The sequence below is a fragment of the Ochotona princeps genome, chromosome 2, assembly GCF_030435755.1.
Source record: "Ochotona princeps isolate mOchPri1 chromosome 2, mOchPri1.hap1, whole genome shotgun sequence".
Taxonomy (NCBI): domain Eukaryota; kingdom Metazoa; phylum Chordata; class Mammalia; order Lagomorpha; family Ochotonidae; genus Ochotona; species Ochotona princeps.
Window position 1 is genome coordinate 78,093,428 of NC_080833.1, and position 20,773 is coordinate 78,114,200.

The 20,773-nt window shown below is 38.0% G+C and overlaps 1 protein-coding gene across 1 annotated transcript in view; it reads left to right on the plus strand.

Moving 5' to 3' along the window:
• The window catches only part of BRDT (bromodomain testis associated), a 53,453-nt gene extending 35,544 nt beyond the window's left edge, over positions 1 to 17,909 (plus strand). The window contains exons 15-20 of the mRNA XM_058659136.1: positions 5,062 to 5,123; positions 6,850 to 7,024; positions 9,144 to 9,244; positions 11,964 to 12,169; positions 12,632 to 12,812; positions 17,725 to 17,909. Coding sequence (XP_058515119.1) covers positions 5,062 to 5,123; positions 6,850 to 7,024; positions 9,144 to 9,244; positions 11,964 to 12,169; positions 12,632 to 12,812; positions 17,725 to 17,793 — 794 coding nt within the window. The 3' untranslated portion in view covers positions 17,794 to 17,909. The remainder of the gene's footprint in view (positions 1 to 5,061; positions 5,124 to 6,849; positions 7,025 to 9,143; positions 9,245 to 11,963; positions 12,170 to 12,631; positions 12,813 to 17,724) is intronic.
• Positions 17,910 to 20,773: the final 2,864 nt, after the last annotated feature.

Here is a 20,773-nt window from a genome sequence, read left to right on the forward strand (position 1 = left end):
TTGATATTTTTTTTTTAAAGATTTATTCATTTTATTACAGCCAGATATATACAGAGGAGAGACAGAGAGGAAGATCTTCCGTCCGATGATTCACTCCCCAAGTGAGCCGCAACGGGCCAGTGCGCGCCAATCCGATGCCGGGAACCTGGAACCTCTTCCGGGTCTCCCATGTGGGCGCAGTGTCCCAATGCATTGGGCCGTCCTCAACTGCTTTCCCAGGCCACAAGCAGGGAGCTGGATGGGAAGTGGAGCTGCCGGGATTAGAACCGGCGCCCATATGGGATCCCGGGGCTTTCAAGGCGAGGACTTTAGCCGCTAGGCCACGCCGCCGGGCCCTATTTCTTTGATATTTTATGAAAGAAATTTCTTTTGAAAGCTTTTTTTGTGACAAATTATGTTCTGATAGCATAAATATTGATGTAAAATAATTTTTTCAATCTCTTAAAATAACTGTCTTCCTGGATATTTAGAGCAGCTTGGCCATCTGCAGTTATCCTAACCAAGTTACAGTCCTAGGATTTCTGTTTTCAGAAACAGATCTCCACAGTAGCTTTTCTAAATTTCCTAATATTATTACTGGCTTGTTCACCATCATTATGTTTTATGAGCTGCTTTCATTGCTGCAATATTCTATGTAGTTATTACCCAGGTATTAAGGTTAATATCTGGAAAACATGTGTTATTAAATAGTTACTTATTCCACCTTAAATGGGTAACTTTTTCTGTTGTTCTGAAACTTGAATTGATGCACATTTTCAAAATACAGACTTAAAGTAGCATTGACTATATAGCTAACCAATGATTTCCAAGCAAAGTTTGATATATGAAATTTCATTAAATTCTCATTTCAAACAAGATAGCATCATTTTCAGATAGTTGCATGAAATCTCAAATTCTTGAAAAACAAAGGTTAAAATCTGCATTCTGAAAGTAGTACTTTGTTGGGTATTTCAAAGTCATTTGATTTTTTTTTTCATTTAAATTATCTTCTTGATGGACATGAAAATAAGCAAATATCCTATGCAGATAAGTCAGGCACATTGATTAAACACTGGCATCAGTATAAAACCTTTGAAAAAGATTTTTCATAGCTTTCAAAACATTAAATGTTAAATAAAAAATGTGTAGGAGCCAAGAAAAAAACTAATTCCAGCATGCATGTTCTGTGTTGGCATGCACATGTAAGCTATTGAGGGTTTTCTGATGCTCAGTAACCTTTACCAACATAATTGAGGAAGAATATAACTAATGGTTTTAATCTGGTGGCTAACAACAATGCAGAGAAAAATCAAGCAAATGGCATAGCTCTTCAGTAATGGTGCTTTTGGTTGAAACCTTACAGGAAACAATTCCATTGAATGTCTAAATGCTTAGTTCAGGTACTTGCTTAGTGAGAAACAGAATGTTTTCCCAAAGCATGTTTTGTTTCACTTGCTCTACATAGTTAAACACAAAGAGACTCAATAGTTATGACAGAAATTCACTGTTTTCTTTTACCGGGTTAATTAACTCCTACAGTATATTTGTCACCTAAACCTTAGCCTTTTTGCTTCTGTTGGCTTTAATGTAATTCAGAGAGTGGAATTTTTGAACTGTTTACCTAATATTTATTTTTTAAATCTTTCTTTATCATAGGTGAAGTCAGAATAGGAATAATTTATCTTTGTAGAACTACAAACTAGGTCTTCTACTGAAGTGAGGACATAATTTCTTTTTTCATGTAAGCTTTGAAGACCTGCAAACTTGGTGTAAAATTAGATCATTGTTAACTTGCTGAGGAGGATAGCTTTGAAAAGGGCTGGAAGTATGCAATAAAAGTCTTACATTATTCTTTGATATTCGAAATAGAACGTTTAAAAGAAATGATTAGGTTTAATCACTTAACTCATAAATCTTTCAGCAACAAAGTGTTTCAGTTCACAGGAAAAGAAATCAGGACCCAAGCTTGATTAAGTAGTGATAAGTTCTGCTTCATGTCTGTAAGATTTCCTTTTCAAACTGGACTATCTGAATTGTGTGTAGAGTGTTACAAATATCCTCAGAGCTTGTTTTTAAATTATTTTTTAAAAAATTAGTTGACTGCATGTACTTGAAAATTTTCCATCCTCTACGTCACTGTCCAAATGGCTGAAATGGCTGGGGATAGGATAGTCCAGCCCAAAGCCAGGAGCCTAGAACTTCATCCAGTTTTTCCATATGGAACGCAGAAGCCAAAGCACTTGAATCGTTGTCTGCTGCTTTCCCAGGCACAGTCCAGGAAGTTGGAGTGGAAGCAGGGCAGCAGGGAGCTTAATTGGCACTCTGATATGGGATGAGGGTATTGCCAAGTGGCAGCTAAACCCACATTACCACATCGCTGACTGTGCTTCTGATGTGCTGCGTGGTTGAGACCCTTAGTCTGAGGAGTGTTTTGTTTATCCTACTTTTCAACTCTTGATGAATTGCTTTCAGTAAAAAGGAACAAGTGATTTGCCATCGGCTTGTTCTCTTAAAGATTTATTTATTTATTTATTTATTTATTTATGTTGGAAAGTTGGATATACAGAGAGGAGAGAGTCAGACAGGAAGATATTCTGTCCGATGATTCACTCCCCAAGCAGCCGCAACAGCTGGAGCTGCGCCAATCTGAAGCCAGGAGACTGGAGCCTCTTCCAGGTCTCCCACCTAGGTGCAGGGTCCCAAGGCTTTGGCTGTCCTTAAGTGCTTTCCCAGACCACAAGCAGGGAGCTGGATGGGTAGTGGGGCTGCTGAGATTAGGACCGGCACCCACGTGGGATCCCGGTGTGTTCAAGGCTCCGGGCCTGGTTTGAATAACTACCTACACTTCAATGAAGATTGCCAAAACATTCTTAAAAAGGAGTGAAGTTTTATAGTTCAAAAACAAATTGCTTGTTTTTACCAGTGGAATATGGTTTGGATGATGAACTTTGGGAAGCCCTCCAATATCTGCATTTGATACCTGACGTGTTTATGTAAAATACAGAAGCAGGACCAGGCACTCATTTTTCCTGTGTAGGACGTCAGGGTGTGTTTTGACACTATGTTCTTATTTAAGTTTCAGAGATTTTAGTCCAAAATGACTTGTTGATATTTAACATTGATCTCAGTGCTTTGTGGGTATTGGATATTAAATAAGGCTTTCAATCAAACCTCTTTCATTCTGATATTAAAATTTTGGCAAGCTTTAAAATGAAACTGTTCAGTTTTATATTGAAATTTTAGGGATTTGAGTGATATGCACGTATTTAGTGCTTTAAGGATACCACCCAGTTTGATCCTGTTAAGGTAGGTATGTGTGTTTCCACAGTTCTCTGCGGAAATGAGTTGACAGTGTACTGTTGTCATTGTTCTTCACTTAACGCTACACACATCTGTTCCTTCACAATTCCCTAGCCTCTGAAATTAAGAAATAAGCATACTTCCTAAGCTCAAGATTGTTTCAGTTAATAAAGAGCTCTGCTAGGTCTGGCAAACATCTAGTTTACGATGCTTTTGTGAAGTCAATTATGTATGTAAGAGTAGAATGACAAGCCGATTTATATTTAATCTAAGAGTTTTACGACAATATATATACTGGTTGACTTTTAAGGTATAATTGCAATTGTTTTTTGCAGTATGTTCAGATTTTGAGGTAAATTTTGTAATAATTTTGAACTTTAATGTGTATATGTCAGAAATCTAACGTGATACCCTTTAATATTTTTAGCAAAGCATTGATGTGATATGTCATTTTTATTAAATTTAAGAGTTTATATTATCGGATAATGTAGCTTAGGTGTATGTTTGAATAATTAAGATAGATGAATAGATGTACATAATTGATATTAATGAAGTCTTTTTTGCTTTTATTCAAAGCTAAAACTAATTTCTGTCTTAAATGTGAAATCTCTCTGGATCAATATCCTCCATCTTTTCAGTCTTTGTCTCCTTTTCTTCCTCTTTCACCTAACCCCAACACTCAAGTAATACTTAGCTGAGTGACATTAAGATGACTCATGTCATTTTATAGACTTGAATTAAGTTAAAGCATGTCATGAGTGGCATTTAGCAATTTTAACAGTGTCCAGCATCAAACATTTTAGGAGAGGAAAGAACAGTAACACATCCAATGGAAACTGATGGCATTTCAGGAGGCAGAAGGTAATTATTGAAATTAGAGCATGTTAAGTTTGAATGGTATTTGGTGTTTACCGGCCGTGGTGCCCTGAAGCCTAAAGCAAAGAACACTCGTGTGGTTAATGAACCCTGGGTTGGAGAGATGGATCAAGGCAGTGATTTCCACTTTGGTACTTTCTACTACTCTGACCTAGGCTTATCACTGGGGAGGATAGCTCCAGAGGTCAGGTGTAGGAGAAAGAGGAATTTCTTAGCACCCTGACATGGAGATATCTCTTTTCTTACTTCTACGGCTCATTATCAGCTGTACAGATATTTCTAAAGGTAAAGGAGGTACTACAACACCCATTGGTTGCTATGTAGTCGAGTCTGCAAAAAAGCTCGAAGAGTGTATTAATTAGATGGGATCTTTATTAGTGCTTTATAAGCAGAGCAGACCTGAAGCCAAATTACTTCATTTTAAAAGATTGTTTTCTCTCAGATAAACAACATATCCCTTCGCTTATAATAAATGCTTAATTATTTTAATTAAGCCATGTATGGCTATGTTTACTACTACTTAGCAAAAGATGATGTTAGTCTGTCCTGCTTGCTTAAAACGTTAACCTCTGTTGTTGCCATTTGTTCCTTTTTAAACTATCACTGATTAATTCTTTGCTGTGAAGTAACATACTGCTCTTTTTGGCAAAAACATAACACACAGAGAAACTGTGAGTGAATGTTTATTCCATGATGGAAAAAAGAAAAAAGCTCAAAAGCAGGTGTCTCTGTAGAAAACTTGACTAAATTCAAAGATGCCAAAAACCTGCAGTTTTAAGAATTTCTTGATGTAACAGATTGACATGAGCGGTGTTCTAAAAGCACTTTGTATCTAATATGAAAAACAGTAAAATGCTAATTTTCAAGCTTATAAATGTTAAAATATTTGTTTATGTGCATTTGCAGAAATGCTTCCTAAATTTACTGAAGTAAAAAAGAATGATCCTTTATCTAAAGAAAATGTAAAGGTAAGTTAACTATGTCTTTTTCTTGAGTTACCTTAGTAAATTGTATGTAAAAATGCACTGGAATAGTGGAAACTTTTAAACAGTTTTCATTTACATGAAAAATATTGTCATCTACATATTCAAAAACTTCTTCCCAAACACCATTAAATAGAGAAACAGTTTTTTGCTAATCAGAGATAACTGTTAAACATATCATAAAATACATTCTAGAAGCCTCAGTTTAGATTTAGGAAGAGACTATAGAGGGAAAGCTTTGATGACTTCCAGTGTGTACAGAAGGCATGTAGCGTCTTGTGTGTGCAGTAAGGTGACGTTTTGGTAGGAAAATAGATTTAAAATTCCTGCAGTGCATCTGGCCTGGCCTGCTGTAGGATAGGCATCATGACATTTTTTTAAAAGGTGGGGAGGAGTAGGGGTCAGCCAATGTTAGGATGCAGCAGGTTAAGTTGTAGCCTACAATGCCAGAATCCCATACTGAAGAGCTGTTTCATGCCCTAAAGGCTCCACTTCTGTTCCAGCTGCCTGCTAGTAAGTCATGAGAGGCAGCAGAGTACGGCCCAAGTGCTTGGGTCCCTGCCACCCACATGGAACACCCGTATGGATTCCAGGCCCCTGACTTCCATCTGTCTCAGCTTTCTGTCACTCTGCCTTTCAGACAGATGGATAGATGGATGGATGGATCTCTTTTTTAAAATTTTCAGAATTTCATCAAGTTATAAAGAACTTTGGGAACACTCCCTGCATGGCTTGTAGACCCCCACGTTATGACCAACAGTTTTTCAGTTTTACCGGCTGAGCAACAAATGCATGTTTGTGATCAAGGGGATAAATACCGCACTTACTCTGTACTTCAGCAAGTGATGTTTTTGCTGACTTAATCCTGAATATTTGACTTTTAAGATTTGTGCCACCAATCTGTTGAGATAAACATTCCTATGATATTTGTTTTATTCAGGCTAGCCAAGCCTAGGTGTGACTCATACACCTATGTAGCTCACCTAAGCCTCATACTGGACCAAATTTGAGTTTTACAACTCAAGCCTAGTGGATAGGGTCACTGGACTTCGTTACTGTCAAGAAGTTGTCACTACTTAGTTGTGAGATTTGAAAGCATTTCTGTTACTGGAAACACTAAATGGTGATGATTTTTCTTAATTTATAGGACTGTTGCCAGAATTAAGAACTATATCAAAAACTAGGCCTGTTATTTTACATATAGTAAGCTAGCAAATGTTAGTTGTAATGATACTGAAGCTGGTACTTCATAGTTGCCTGACTATAACATCAGAATTTGTTGATGGCCTTGTGAGCCAACCCACAAGTGATTTTAATTTACTCTCCTAAAGTCTGATTCTGGAAGGATGAAGGGGTAAAGCGAAAGTGGATTGCTCTCTAGACTTGGAATAAAAGCTGCTTTGATTTTTTATTACGTCATGGAAAAGCTTCGTAAAGGAATAAAACCTAGATTAAACAAATCACTAGTAACTTAAAACATTGCTTTTGACTAGTTCTTCCTCATACAAGCTGTTAGATGGCAAAGCTATTTATTCTTACTAAATCTGTTTCTTTGTATAATAGGGATAAATATGGGTTTATGTGCATTAAGCCATGTGGTATTCAAAAGATATTATTAAATTATACTCTTGCTTTTTATGTTTCTCTTCTCCTGGTTACACACCTTATGTGGTTAAACTTTGAATAACCAGTTTACTTAACTCTGCCTTAGCAGGTACAATCTTCCGTGCAAGACACTACCCCTACTACAAATACTCTTGTTCATCAGGGCATACCTTCATGTGGAGTGCCGCCAACTCAACAGCAGTTAGCATTTACTTATCCAGAATTACAGCAATCACAGAATGTGAAAAACATTTCACCTTTACAAGTTCTGACTCCTTCAGGTATGAAATTCGTAGGTCAACACTATTGATTGAGAACTGATTGCTAAACCTGTGTGTGAAAATGTTAACTATCTGGGGAGAAATGATAAAAGTCACAACTAGGAAATGCTTTGTTAAAAATCCTCACTGAGAGGTAGGCATTAAGCCTAACTGTGAAGACACCACTTGGGATGCCAGCCGCCTTGGTCAGAGTGTCAGGGTTCGCACCCTGGCCGTGGCTCCAGATTCCAGTTGCCACTAGAGTCTGGGAGGCAGCAGTGATGCTTTAAGTGATTGGGTTTCTACCACCCAGGGAAGGGACTTGGACTGAGTTCTCAGCTTCTGCCTGACACTTGTGGATATTTGAGAAGTAAAGTTGGAGTTGGAGCTCACTCTTTCTTTTCTGTCTCTCATTCTATAGCTCACGCCCATTTTATTTCCATATATGCTATATAAATTGAACTGTGAGCTATATAAAAAACATGTGCTGTCAAATTCTGAGCAGACTTGGGAAATACCACTCTAACTTCCATGATACCAACATGTGTTGGAAATGGAGGATGAAATCAGGAAATGACATTTAGAGATTGTGTAGGTAGGAAAATAAATATATATCAGATAGTTTACTGTTCTTAGTTAAGGGGATTGGAGCTAGGAGTGCTTGCATAATCATCATTTCTACTTACCAAAATATCTTCCCAAACTGGCTAGATTGTGGCTTTTAAAGTATCCTATCTGTCCTGATAGATGTGAAGATGTTGCCTGTCCCAACCTGATGTTAGGGGTTGAGGAGATATGGCTTATATTAAGCCCATTGTGGATAAGGGAATAGGGTTCAAGAAAGCAAATATCTAAGGCAAACTGGAGGGCTTCTCAGGAAAAACAACAAATGTCTGAATTATGAAATATTTGTATGCACTCTGTTGGGGAAGTAGAATTTTCAGATATTTTGAGAATAACTGGGGTATAGTAGTTCTTTGTCATGATTTACCTTGAATCCTAGTGTTATTTTCTATTTTGTATACAACAAGGAATTTCAAGCCAGGAGCATAGCTAATGCTGCTCATTAAATAGAGAATAGGTTAAAATGAGAATGCCGTGATATAGTTGGAACCAAGTAAGAAAGCTGAGTTCTATAGGAAAGAAGTTATTACAATGAAACTTAATGCAGTGAGTATGGAAGGGATGTGGATACATTGCAAAAGGTATTTTTGCAATGAAATTTATAGACATTGTTGGAGTAAATGACCAACAGTTGGTCATCAAAAACACAAGATGTTTGGGGCAGTGTGTGATAATATAGAATAAGTAGTTGAAAATATACAGCTAGAGATGAGAAGCATAATGTATAATAGGAATTATAATTTAAGAACTGACAGTGTATGGAAGCTCCGGGAAGCCATGTGAATGATTGAAAATACCCAGGAAATGTAGCAAATATTTTGTTGGCATATGTCACAAAGTTGTCCAAAGATAGGTTAATCTCGTGGTTTGATGAGGTCTCAAACATTTATTTTTACCATTTTCTTCACCTATAATGAAAAATGAAAACTGCAGAAGTACCAAGTTGGCATAGTTTATTCTCAATCTGAGTCAAATTCTGTACTTTCCTCTATCCTCTAGCAAGCTGTCATCACTGGCTATTCTGTCTATTGCCTTAGTTCTTCATGTTCTGTATTTTATTTATTCTCAGATTATCCATTCAGGCTGTATTTTGTACCAGCATCTCTGGACCAGACTGATGCTAAATGCATGAGTTCCTCGTAGGGGGACAGAATGATAGAATTGGCACGGTTGCCATAACCAATCTGAGCACCTCTGGAGCCAACGTTAAGCCTGCAAACTTCCAAGGCATGGTAGCTTGAAATCGAAAGATTTTTAGTAGGTTAGCCACAATGTCAGTTGGACTCTGTGCTGACAAGAGCCAACACTAACAACAGTAAACCTCAAGCTTGAAGCTTGAGGGAGAAATGTTTATTTCACAGTGTACCCAGTCCTCAACTAAGAGTACTACTAAGTTCAAGAGCACCAAAAAGTTCATTGCTTTGTTTTCATAGTGTGGCTGGAAATGAAAAAGAGCAAATTCTGCAGGAGAAGAAATATATTCTCACTGTACTCTTCTAAAAATTTCTGCCCCTAGGTAACTCTGAACAACTTTTGAATGGTTCAACTGCAATGCATCCATCCGGTGAAAACACTACACTGGTGCCTGAATCTGAATGTCAAATGCCTGTGCAGAAGGTAAAAGTAATGCTATTTTTGCCTCAGGAATCTTGACGGGGTTAACACTGAGTGTGGAGAGGGAACAGAGGTATTTTATGCCATAGGTTGAATATGGGTTTGGACCTCTAAGTCCCCTTTTTGCCTGTGTTAGTAAAAATAAAACTTGCTGTGAGCAACACCCTTTTCCTACCCACTGCCTCTAGTCCTCGTAACATATGTTTAATCACAGATTCTATCATATTGACATTTGCCTGCTACCAACTATAAATCATTTCATAAAAACTATCTTTTAGATCCTGGTATAGGAGATGCCCCAAAGGAATTTTAAGCGAACTTAATCTCCAAACCGTATACACTGATATTCTTTCAACAAATATTCTAGATGTGTGGGATACATTGTATACATCAGGTACTGTTGTAGGTGTTTGAGTCTAATTCTCAGGCACCATAAGGTAATAAGTATATATTACCCCCGCCTGTTCATTCTCTTCCGTTTTCTTCCTTACAAATTCTTCAGATGATAAGTTTTTTGCATTATTGTTTCATGTTCTTTTTTGCATATTTGTTTCAGATTGCTTTCTTCCTTACAATTCTTCAGATTATTATATTCATGAAGTGGGTTTTCACCAGGAGTAGCATATTGCTTTGGTCCTTGTACTTCAACTGGCCTCTGTGCTTTCTTTGATTTTCCTAACATAGCACTTTCCTAATGTGATCAAAGACTGTGTGTAGTGTGGGTTTTTTATTATTATTAATGGATGTTAATAAACAACCATTTTAAATATGTCTTCTGTAACAACCAATATCAGTTTTAAAATTTTGTATCTTGTCTCACTTAACAAGTGTCATGCACCCTCATTAGCATGAAAAGAATACAACTAGAGAGTTTTGTAAATGTATTAGAGCATGAACTATGGTCCTTATATTGTAAATTAATAAAGCTTTTCTTTTGAGTGCTGCAAAAATGTTTGATAATTTTCAAAGGGTATAGAAGAAACAGCAAAAGCAAGTAGGAAAACATCAAGTGGGTGTCATCCATTGAAGTATGTGCCATAGATAAAAGTGGCATTTCTACTCTTCGTTATTTTCAATGTGTAGCACAGAATAGAACATGAAATATTGATAGCTTAAGAAGAAATAGGGGTTGTGTAGCTTGTTTGTTTCAGAGGAGAGAACTGTTTCCATTTAACATATCCTATTCTTCTACTGTCAGCACTGTTACCACTTACTGAAGTTTTGGTGTCACAGGAAACACTTGAGAATTAGTCTATGCAAATACACTGTGACCCACATGGTTGACACATCTTGCCTTGATAAGAAAGAGGTGGAATTAAAACAAAGGATTTTAACAAACCCTCAGCCTTTTGTCTTATCCTCCTGTTCTCTAGCTTTGACATTGTTCTCTTTATTTTGACCTCAGGAAGATATCTTCTTGCTAAGAGTAATCCTTCCATCTACTGTTCACATCTTGAACTGGAGTTTCTTAATCCTAGCACAGTATTTGTTGGAATGACTCTATGCCTTGTGGGATGGTTAGCAGAAATCCTGCCAACCAACTAACTAGCAGCATCCTCTCTCTCAAAGGAAAAGGTGACAAACAAAAGGTGTTTATGACAACTGAAAATGTCTACTGACATGAGCAAATGTCCCCTAGCTCCAGTTGAGAACCACCAGTGCCATACATTTGGCTAGCATCTAGCTGTTCCCTGTGCATGTAATGTGCATTCACAGGAACCAGCAAACTCTGAAGTAGCTGAATTCTGCCTATCATCTTCATGAAGTGTACAAAGAGAGTCTTCCACCTCCTTTTATAGAATGTCCACCTGAGCTATGGGCTGTATGCAGATGACTCAAATGTATAATTCTGGAACTGACTTCCTACAAGTTTTCCTTGCATTTCTCTGGGAGACCTGGGTGAAGCTCCTGATTGTTTGGCTTTAGCCATTAGGGAGTGAACCAGCAGATGGAATAGATCTCTTTTCCTCTCTGTCTAGGTTCTCTCTCTCTCTCTCTCTCTCTCTCTCTCTCTCTCTCTTAAGATTTATGTATTTTTATTGGAAAGGCAGATGCGCAGAAAAAAGAGACAGAAAAATCTTCCATCCACTGGAAATCTTCCATACTCCCCAAGTGGCCACAACGGCAGGAACTAAGCTGACCCAAAGCCAGGAGCCAGGAGTCAGGAGTTTCTTCCATGTCTCCTATTGGGGTACAGGGTCCCAAGGCTTTGGGCCATCCTTGACTGCTTTCCAAGGCCACAGGCAGGGAGTTGGATAGGAAGTGGAGCAGCCAGGATGTGAACTAGTGCCCATAAGGGATCCCAGTGCATGTGAGGAGAGGATTTTAGCTACTAAGCTATTGCTCTGGGTCCAATAAATCTTTTTTTAAAGAATCAGATTATTTGTTATGAAAAACTATGCGTAAAATGTACTGCACCAAAATAAACTTGCCTTTTAATTCCATTTTACATAAACTTTTTGAAGTTACCTCATATACTCACATGTCTTAAATTGAAATAGCTGGCCTTAATTTGGTCTTGGATGAATATTTGAGTTTAGGGGATCAGGGTTGACACTTCATTTTTCCTCTGACTTTAGCAACCTTTAAGTTTAGCAAATAATGTTATCAAAATTATTCAGACTGATACTTTACTATCCATATTTTTAAAAATCTTAAACATTTTCCTCCCAGAATATGATTGAAACATATGGACATAGATTAAATCTAATTTTTATTTCAGGATATAAAGATTAAGAATGCAGACTCTTGGAAAAGTTTAGGCAAACCTGTGAAAACATCAGGTGTACTGAAACCTTCTGATGAACTCTTCAACCAGTTTAGAAAAGCAGCAATAGAAAAGGAAGTGAAAGCTCGGACACAGGAACTAATACGAAAACATCTGGAACAAAACACAAAGGAAACGAAAGTATCTCAAGAAAATCAAAGGTTTGTAATTTACGGGATTAAGGTGGTGTCACAAGGTACAGAGTTGTGTTTCAAATATAATAAATATTTTTTGTTAGGTGATCATAATTCAGCTCTTCAGTGAACACATCAAATCATTGTATTAGTCTAAGCAATATTTTCTTTTGTAAATCGAAGTAATCAAGTACTAAGGATGTTAATATTATTAAATTATTAAGGCATCATTTTCTTTTAGTATGTTGAGAGCTTTTCCATTTGTATGTAAAAGAAAATTAATACTATACTGAAGTCAGTTCTCTAAAATCTTTGCTTTATTAACATAAATTATCCTGTGTAAAATTTGAGATAGCAGAAATAAAGCTTAAAAACAATGTTATAAATTAAAAAAAATAATGTCATAACCTAAAACTGGGTATCTGCTGCACTGCCTTGTGGGCTTTTACAAGGAACTTGAACCTTATAGAACTCTTCTGTTTCTTTAAGGGACCTTGGAAATGGATTGCCTCTGGACTCATTTTCAAATAAAATGCCCAACAAATGCCTTTGGGAAGAGCAGACAGAACATCAGCAGTCGTTGGAAGAGCAAGAAAAATGCAAACTCCAGCTTCTCAAAGACCGAAACTTAGCAAGGGAAAAAGAGCAGGAGCGGAGGAGGAGAGAAGCAGTGAGTGCATTTCAGCTTACTACAACTGAAGGAAGGAGTGCCCTGGTCTGGGAAGATACACTCAGGGTGTCTTGTCAATGACCATGGCTTTTCTTCTGTGCTGATGATTTGGTTCTTAAGTAGCAGCACAAAGTGACAAATTAATTGTCAAAAGAGACAGGTGTGAGGCAGTCATGGTATTGATCTTGGGATTCCTACACTGCCTAATTCTGCTGACTTGGGCCTTGACCACTTTTCTTCAGTTTTCTCATCCATAATGAGGGAATAGGAATAAATGAACATGAACAAGTATTAAGCACAAGTGCTTAGCATGTAACTGAAGTTATTTATCACTTATTATTCTTTTTTTCTGGTAAATTATTTCAGGAATTTTTAATTTTTTTAAAGGTTTATTATTATTTCTTTTTATTGGAAAGGCAGATTTGCAGAGAGGAGAGACAGAGAAAGATCTTCCATGTACTGACATACTCCCCAGGTGGTTGCAATGGCCAGAGCTGAGCTGACCTGAAACCAGGAGCCAGGACCTTCTTCTGGGTCTCCCATTGGGGTACAGGGTGCCAAGGCTTTGGGCCATCCCTGACTGTTTTCCTAGGCCACAAGCAGAGAGCTGGATGAGAAATGGAGCAGCCATGAATCAAACTGATTCCATAAATATTCCTGTCACTTACTTTGGTTTTCCTTTGTGCTATCTTTTTTAAATTTTTTATTTTTGATGTTGTTCACACAGTTGGTCAGGTTGGGAAGGATCAAGGATCAGGGGAAAGTGGGCAAGACCATTGCTCCAAATTTTTCCTCTCTTCTTCCTGTATCTGCAGGAGGGGAGAGATAAGGGGATTCTGAAGCCACACATACCCAGCCTCCCAAACACCCCAGTTCCCAGGGATGGAGAATGGCCACCCAGTATCAACCCTTGGTTCCCCGATATGGAGCATGTCCTGAGGAGTCTGCTTAAGTGGTTTTGATAGTTCTGAAATGCTATCAGTTTTGCCAATCCAAGGATGAGGAAATCCTTCCAAGGTCCATTGGCTGACATAGTCCAGCTTAGAGTCTCTGTTTGACCTGATATTTGCTGTCATTGCTTGGATGGAGTAGTTGTACAATTTGTTCCGCCCTCATTATTCTGCTGTGTTACCAGATGCAATATCCTCAGTGTGCATCTAGGCCTGCAATCCACTACTCCATGTTTTCCACTGAGAAGGCCCAGTTATGACACATGCAATTTACAGACAGACCACCAGTCCTGGATGTGAGCCCTCACGTCCCACACACCCCCACTTACGCCATCCCTCAGACTCCCTGCAACCCCACACACCAGGCCTCCACAAGTGAACCACCAGTGGCCAGTGGCCTTTGCCCAGCACCATTTGCACCATAGGCCCCCAGGACTCCTAATCAGGGCTCATTGACCTGGAACCCACTGAGCAGGTGGGGCTAAGGACCCAGGCCAGAAGACCCAGGCCCCATTGGATCCCCTGTCCCTGAGGCTCCTGGACCCAGTAACCATCCCACCACATGCACATCTTTCAAAAAAAATAGAGTAGGCTAGATGACTATGCTGGCACACTGGTATGGTTAACACAGATTTGACGTATTTATGTTTGTTCCTTTGAATGTAATATGTCTTTTTTTTAAGATGTATTTATTTTTATTACAAAGTCAGATATACAGAGAAGAGAGACAGAGAGGAAGATCTTCTGTCCGATGATTCACTCCCCAAGTGAGCGGCAACGGCCTGTGTTGTGCCGATACAAAGCCGGGAACCTGGAACCTCTTCTGGGTCTCCCATGCAGGTGCAGGGTCCCAAAGCTTTGGGCTATCCTCGATTGCTTTCCCAGGCCACAAGCAGGAAGCTGGATAGGAAGTGGAGCTGCCGGGATTAGAACCGGTGCCCATATGGGATCCCGGTGTGTTCAGGGTGAGGACTCTAGCCGCTAGGCCACGCCGCCAGACCTTAATGTAATATATTTTATGTATTACTAGATTTTAGTTTGTTGTTTTACCAATTCTTTATGCTTCTTATGCTTTGTTTAGTTTACTGGAGATGTGTTGTAATTTTCATCAAGCTTGGAAAAATCTAGACTATTGTCACCCTTACTCCCTTTTGAAGACTCCCATTTCTCATATATTAAGCCATTTAAAGTTGTTCCAAAGTACACTGACGTTCCTTTACTTATTCAAATTCACTTATCCATTTACATTCTGTTTTGAACCAAAACACTAAGACGTACTCTCCACTTTCCTGGTAAACACATCAAGTGAATTTTCTGTCTTAGATGCTATTGTTAACTCTAGAGGTTTCATTTGGGTCTTAAAAATATTTTTTATGTCGCTGTTAACCTTGTTTGTATTGTAAAGGGTTTCCCTTCTAACTTTAATATCTATGTCAGTTCCAGGTCATTTTCAGTTGATTAATTAGTCTCTATATATGAATAATGTTCTACGTCTTCCAGGTCTCCCCTGGGGGAAAAGGGTCCCGAGGCTTTGGGCCATGCTCCACTGCCTTCCCAAACAATAAGCAATAAGCTAGATGGGAACTGGAGCAGCTGGGAGACAAACCAGCACCCAAATGGGTTCCCAGTTCTTGCAATGCAAAGGATTAACCAGTAGAGTCAATTGCACTGGAACCTGATATTTTTGCTTGACAAGAACATGTGAATTCATATGACAAATAAAACCATTGGTTTATGGGGGGAAAGTCGTTGGCTTTGGCTGGCATGTTGGTTTCAATACAAATTAATTTCCATTTGGTTGCAAATGATAGAATCTCATTCTTTTTGATGGTTGAATAGTATTCCATTGAGTAGATATACCACAGTTTCTTTATCCACTCCTCTTTGAGCCGGCATCTGGGTTGTTTCCATGTCCTTGATATTGTACATTGTGCTGCTGTGAATATAGGATTACAGATCCCTTTCTCACATGTAGACCTCATTTCCTTTGGATATATTCCCAGGATGGGAATACTGGGTCATGGGACAGGTTTATTTTCAGTTCTCTTAGCACTCTCCATACTGATGTCCATAGTGATTGTACTATCCTCCACTCCCACTTACAATGAAGGTAGATATCTTTCTCCCCGCATCCATGCCAGCAGGTGTTGTTAGAGGAGTTCTGGATGTAAGCCAATCTCACTGGAGTTAGGTGGACCCTCAATATGGTTTTCATTTGTATTTCCCTGATGGCTAGGGAGTTTGAGCATTTTTCATATGTCCATTAGCCATCTGAATATGTTCTTTTGAAAAATGTCTGTTTATTTCCTTTGCCCAATTTGTTACAGGGTTGATTGTTTTGTTGTCCCTGGGTTTCTGAAGCTCTTTGTAAATCCTGGGTATTAGTCCCTTATCACTTGTGTAGTATACAAAAATTTTCTCCCATTCTATTGGTTTCTTCTTCACTTTTCTGATTGTTTCCTTTGCAGTACAGAAGCTTTTTAGTTAGATGTAGTCCCATTTATTTATTTTGGCCTGTACTTTTGGTTTCTATTCCAAGAAGTCTTTCCCCATTCCTGTATCTTGGAGTGTGCTTTCTATGTTTTCCTTTAATAGTTTGATGGTTCCTGGGTGCAGATTTAGGTTCTTGATCCATTTAGAGCTGAGTTTTGTATACTGTGACAGGTGGGGATCTTGCTTCTTACCTCTGCAGGCTGCTTTCCAATTGCCTCAACAACATTTGTTGAAGAGATCAGACTTTTTCCCTGGATTGTTTTCAGTTTTCTTCTCAAAGACTAATTGTCTTTACATGAATGGACTCGCTTCTGATGCTTTTATTCTGTTCCATTGATCTTCTCAGTTTCTGTACCAGTACAAGACTGTTTTGATGACCACTGCTCTGTAGTATGTCTTGAGTTCTGAAATTGTGATTTCTCCAGCTTGATTTTTATTCTTCAAGATAGTGTTGGCTATTCGTAGTCTCTTGTGTTTCCAGATGAATTTTTTTATCTTCTATTTCTGAGAAGAATGTTGTTGGATTTTGATTGTTATTAATATGGACATTTTGATGATGTTGATCCTGCTGATCCAGGAACATGGTCAATTTCTCCATCCTTTAATGTCTTCTTCTACTTCTTTCTTTCTTTTTTTAATGTTTTACAATTTTCATCATAGAGATCTTCCACGTATTTGGTTAGATTAATTTCAAGGTTATTTAGGGTTCTTCTTCAATATTTTAAAGGGGATTGTATTTATAATTTCTTTTTCAGCCATGGAGTTACTTGTCTATAACAGTGCCATTGATTTGTGTTCATTAATTTTGTATCCTACTAGTCTGCCAAAGTCTCAAATGAGTTTCAGTAGTCTTTTGATTGAGTCTTTTGGTTCTCCTATGTAGAGAATCATGTCATCTGCAGGTAGGAATAATTTCAATGCTTCATTTCCAATTTGAATTCCTTATATTTATGATGGATGGTTTATTTAAATTTAGATAAGTGTGGTACTACGTATTATGCTAGCAAACTGATTCATTTTTCATGAATATTTTTACATAGAAAAAACTTGATTAAAATAATTATTCTTCTTTTACACAGCAAGTGACCAAATCACGGAAACCCTATACCTTAACATTATACATTGTGATTCTCTCAAATAAATAAAATAGTGGTTCATTCAGAGAATAATTTTATGTGTCTAGCATTGTGTTGATTTCAAGAAACAAAAAAACATATACTGAGATATTTCTTCCTTGGAGAGAGGAGCCAAACTTAATTCTCTCACATTTTGATTTTTCTCACATGAGCAATTATATTAGTAAAAATCAATAATGCGAGAATAGAAATTTTAAAATATCTACAGATTCATTATTTGAAATGAACTGCTTTTAGTTTACATGTTCCAAAATGTTTTGTAATCATTTCATATATAGGTGTGATAATGACATGCATATTTAAAGTAACGATAAATTTTTCCTTTTTTTACAGATGGCAGGTACCATTGACATGACTCTTCAAAGTGACATTATGACAATGTTTGAAAACAACTTTGATTAAAACAAGTGATACAAAAGATTTAAATGTATATGGTAAAATGATTGCTTTCAGACGCCAAGATATCAATCTTAATTGTATTTTGACTGCTCTAAAATGATTAAACTATTTCACTTACATTTTTAATAGCTCTATGTTCATTTTTTAAAAAGATTTATTTATTTTTATTAGAAAGGCGGATATACAGAGAGGAGGAGAGACAGAGAGGAAGATCTTCCATCCAATGATTCACTCCCCAAGTGAGCGCAACGGCCGGTGCTGTGCTGATCCAAAGCCAGGAGCCAGGAACTTCTTCCAGGTCTCCCACATGGGTGTAGGGTCCCAAGGCTTTGGGCCGTCCTCGACTGCTTTCCCAGGGCACAAGCAGGGAGCAGGATGGGAAGTGGAGCAGCCAGGATTATAACTGGTACCCATATGGGATCCCAGCGCATTCCAGGCAAGGACTCTAGCCGTTATGCCACCGCGCTGGGCCCCCATGTTCATTTTTTTAATGATAGTTCATAGAAACTTTTATAAATTTAGATCCTTAAAACAATGGATAAAGTCCCAAATGTCATCCATTCTATCAATAGTTGTGTGGTACATTTCATAGACATACAAGAGAAATGAAAATACAAGAGAGACAGTTTTGCATGTTCAAAAATACATGAAAATGTCAAAAGCAGTAACTCCTGCTCAGTTTTTACCTTTCAAAAAAAAGTAGTTATCTGCCTTCAGAAGTGTTTAGAGCTTCTAACAAATGAAACTTGGTTTTCTGGCCAGGTTAGATCAGAGTCTGCTGGTTCCGTATTCAAAATTTATGTTGAAATCTAAAGACACAATATTTTACCTATGGCTTAGAAGATGTTGATTTTGATGCAAAGGACACTGTAAGAGAAGTTATTATGTATACAAATTTCTATAGGAACTTGGGATTTGATTGCAATAAATTTTACTTACATTCTTATTTAAATTTTCTGTAAAATGTTTTTATCATTTTTAAGTTGTAATTATGTATAAGAATCATGTATTTTAAAATTTTGAGCTCTTGAAGTGTAACATGATTCAGGCACTATTCTGATACCATCTGAAGTAAAATTCCAACTCATGTATTACAGATAAAAAAATGTTTTCTTGGCTTATTTTTATAATTGATCTGACAAAACCTTTGAGATATGTTTGAGCTGTCAGCTATTTTTCAAGAGTAGTTACTTATTTGAAATCAGAGTTAGAAAAATATTTTCTATCTGCTGGGTAACTCTCCAAAATGCTGCAATGACCAGAGGGGCCTAAGAACTTGGGGCAATCTTGTGCTTTTCCTGGTCCATCAGCAGGGAGCAGGACGAGAACTGGAGCAGTAGGAATTCAAACCATCATCCGCTGGTGGTGGCTTTTCCTACTATACCACAACACTCTCCCTGTACCACTGATTTTAGAAACATGAGTAGCTGTTAGCTAAAATGGTGGTGTTACCTTCATAAAACAGCTAGAATCTAAATGGTCGTTATGCCTACTGAATATTCTAACCAAGAAATCAGCATGTGTATACTAAATAAGCATGTATTATTATTTTTCTGAAAGATTATATGTATTATGTATATTAAAAAAAAGTATAGGGTATAATAGTAACATAGTATAATAAAAGTATGTTATAAAAATTAAGTATACTAAGAGTATAAAGAGCTTTAAGACACTTAACCTGTTATTAATCTGTAAGAAGCACATTGTATAAACTTTTGGTTGATAGTTTAGTAGATTAAAAATTGACTTATATAACTTATTGTTTACATTTATTTATTTATTTGCTTGCTTGTTTAGGAAAGGATTGTTTGGGTTTTTTCCTTGAAGTAACTCTCTTCATCTGCCATCACTGGTTCACTCCTTGTTCCCAGAGATTTTGAACTGTCTCACACTCTTTGGTTGCTACCTGGCAGTCCCCATTGACCTCTACACACATGATCTTTTTTTTAAAATAATGTTTGCCTAGCTGAGAGGGACCACTAATGATCTTGAATAGCAAGATCGGCCCTAGCCACTCACTCCTATATAATTTCATTACTAAAACCCTTCTGTGGTGTCAGGTTCAAGTGCCCTGTTCTCACTTTGCATTCTTTTTTTCTCTTAAACATTTTTATAAATGTTTTAAAGATTTATTTTATTTTTATTGGAAAGTTAGATATACAGAGGAGGAGAGGTAAGAGAGGAAGATCTTCATCCATTGATTCACTCCCTAAGCAGCCATAACAGCTGGAGCTGTGCTGATCCAAAGCCAGGAGCCCGGAGCCTCTTCTGGGTCCCCCACGTGGGTGCAGGGTCCCAGGGCTTTGGGCCATCCTCAACTGCTTTCCCAGGCCACAAGCAGGGAGCTGGATAGGAAGTGGGGTTGCTGAGATTAGAACCGGCGCCCATATGGGATCCTGGTGCATGCAAGATAAGAACTCTAGCCTCTAGGCTGCTGCACCAGGCCCAGATTTATTTATTTTTACTGCAAAGTCAGATATACAGAGAGCAAGAGAGACCAGGAGGAAGATCTTCCATCCATTGATGCACCCCCAAGTGACCGCAATGGTCAGAGCTGTGTCAATCTGAAACTAGGTGCCCTGAGCCTTTTCTGGGTCTCCCACGTAGGACCTAAGGCTTTGAGCCATCTCAACTGCTTTCCCAGACCACAAGCATGGAGCTGAAAGGGAAGTGGGGCTGTTGGGATTAGAACTGGTACCCATATGAGGTCCTGAGGCGCTCAAGGCGAGGACTTTAGCTGGTAGGCTACTGTGCCAGGCCCCTGTAAATTGTTTTTGAAAGGCAGCGGATTATAGGGGCCCAACTACTTCACCAGTCCTTTGCCTTCCCAAGTTGCTTTTCAGGGCACCAGCTCTGAAACAGAGTGGCGGAAATTCAGATCAAGTGACAGCTTAGTCTACTGCATGACAACACCAGTCCCTCTTTCTTTTCCTTTACTAGTTTACACTATATAGTCCTCATCTTCTACTTAGAACTCAAACCA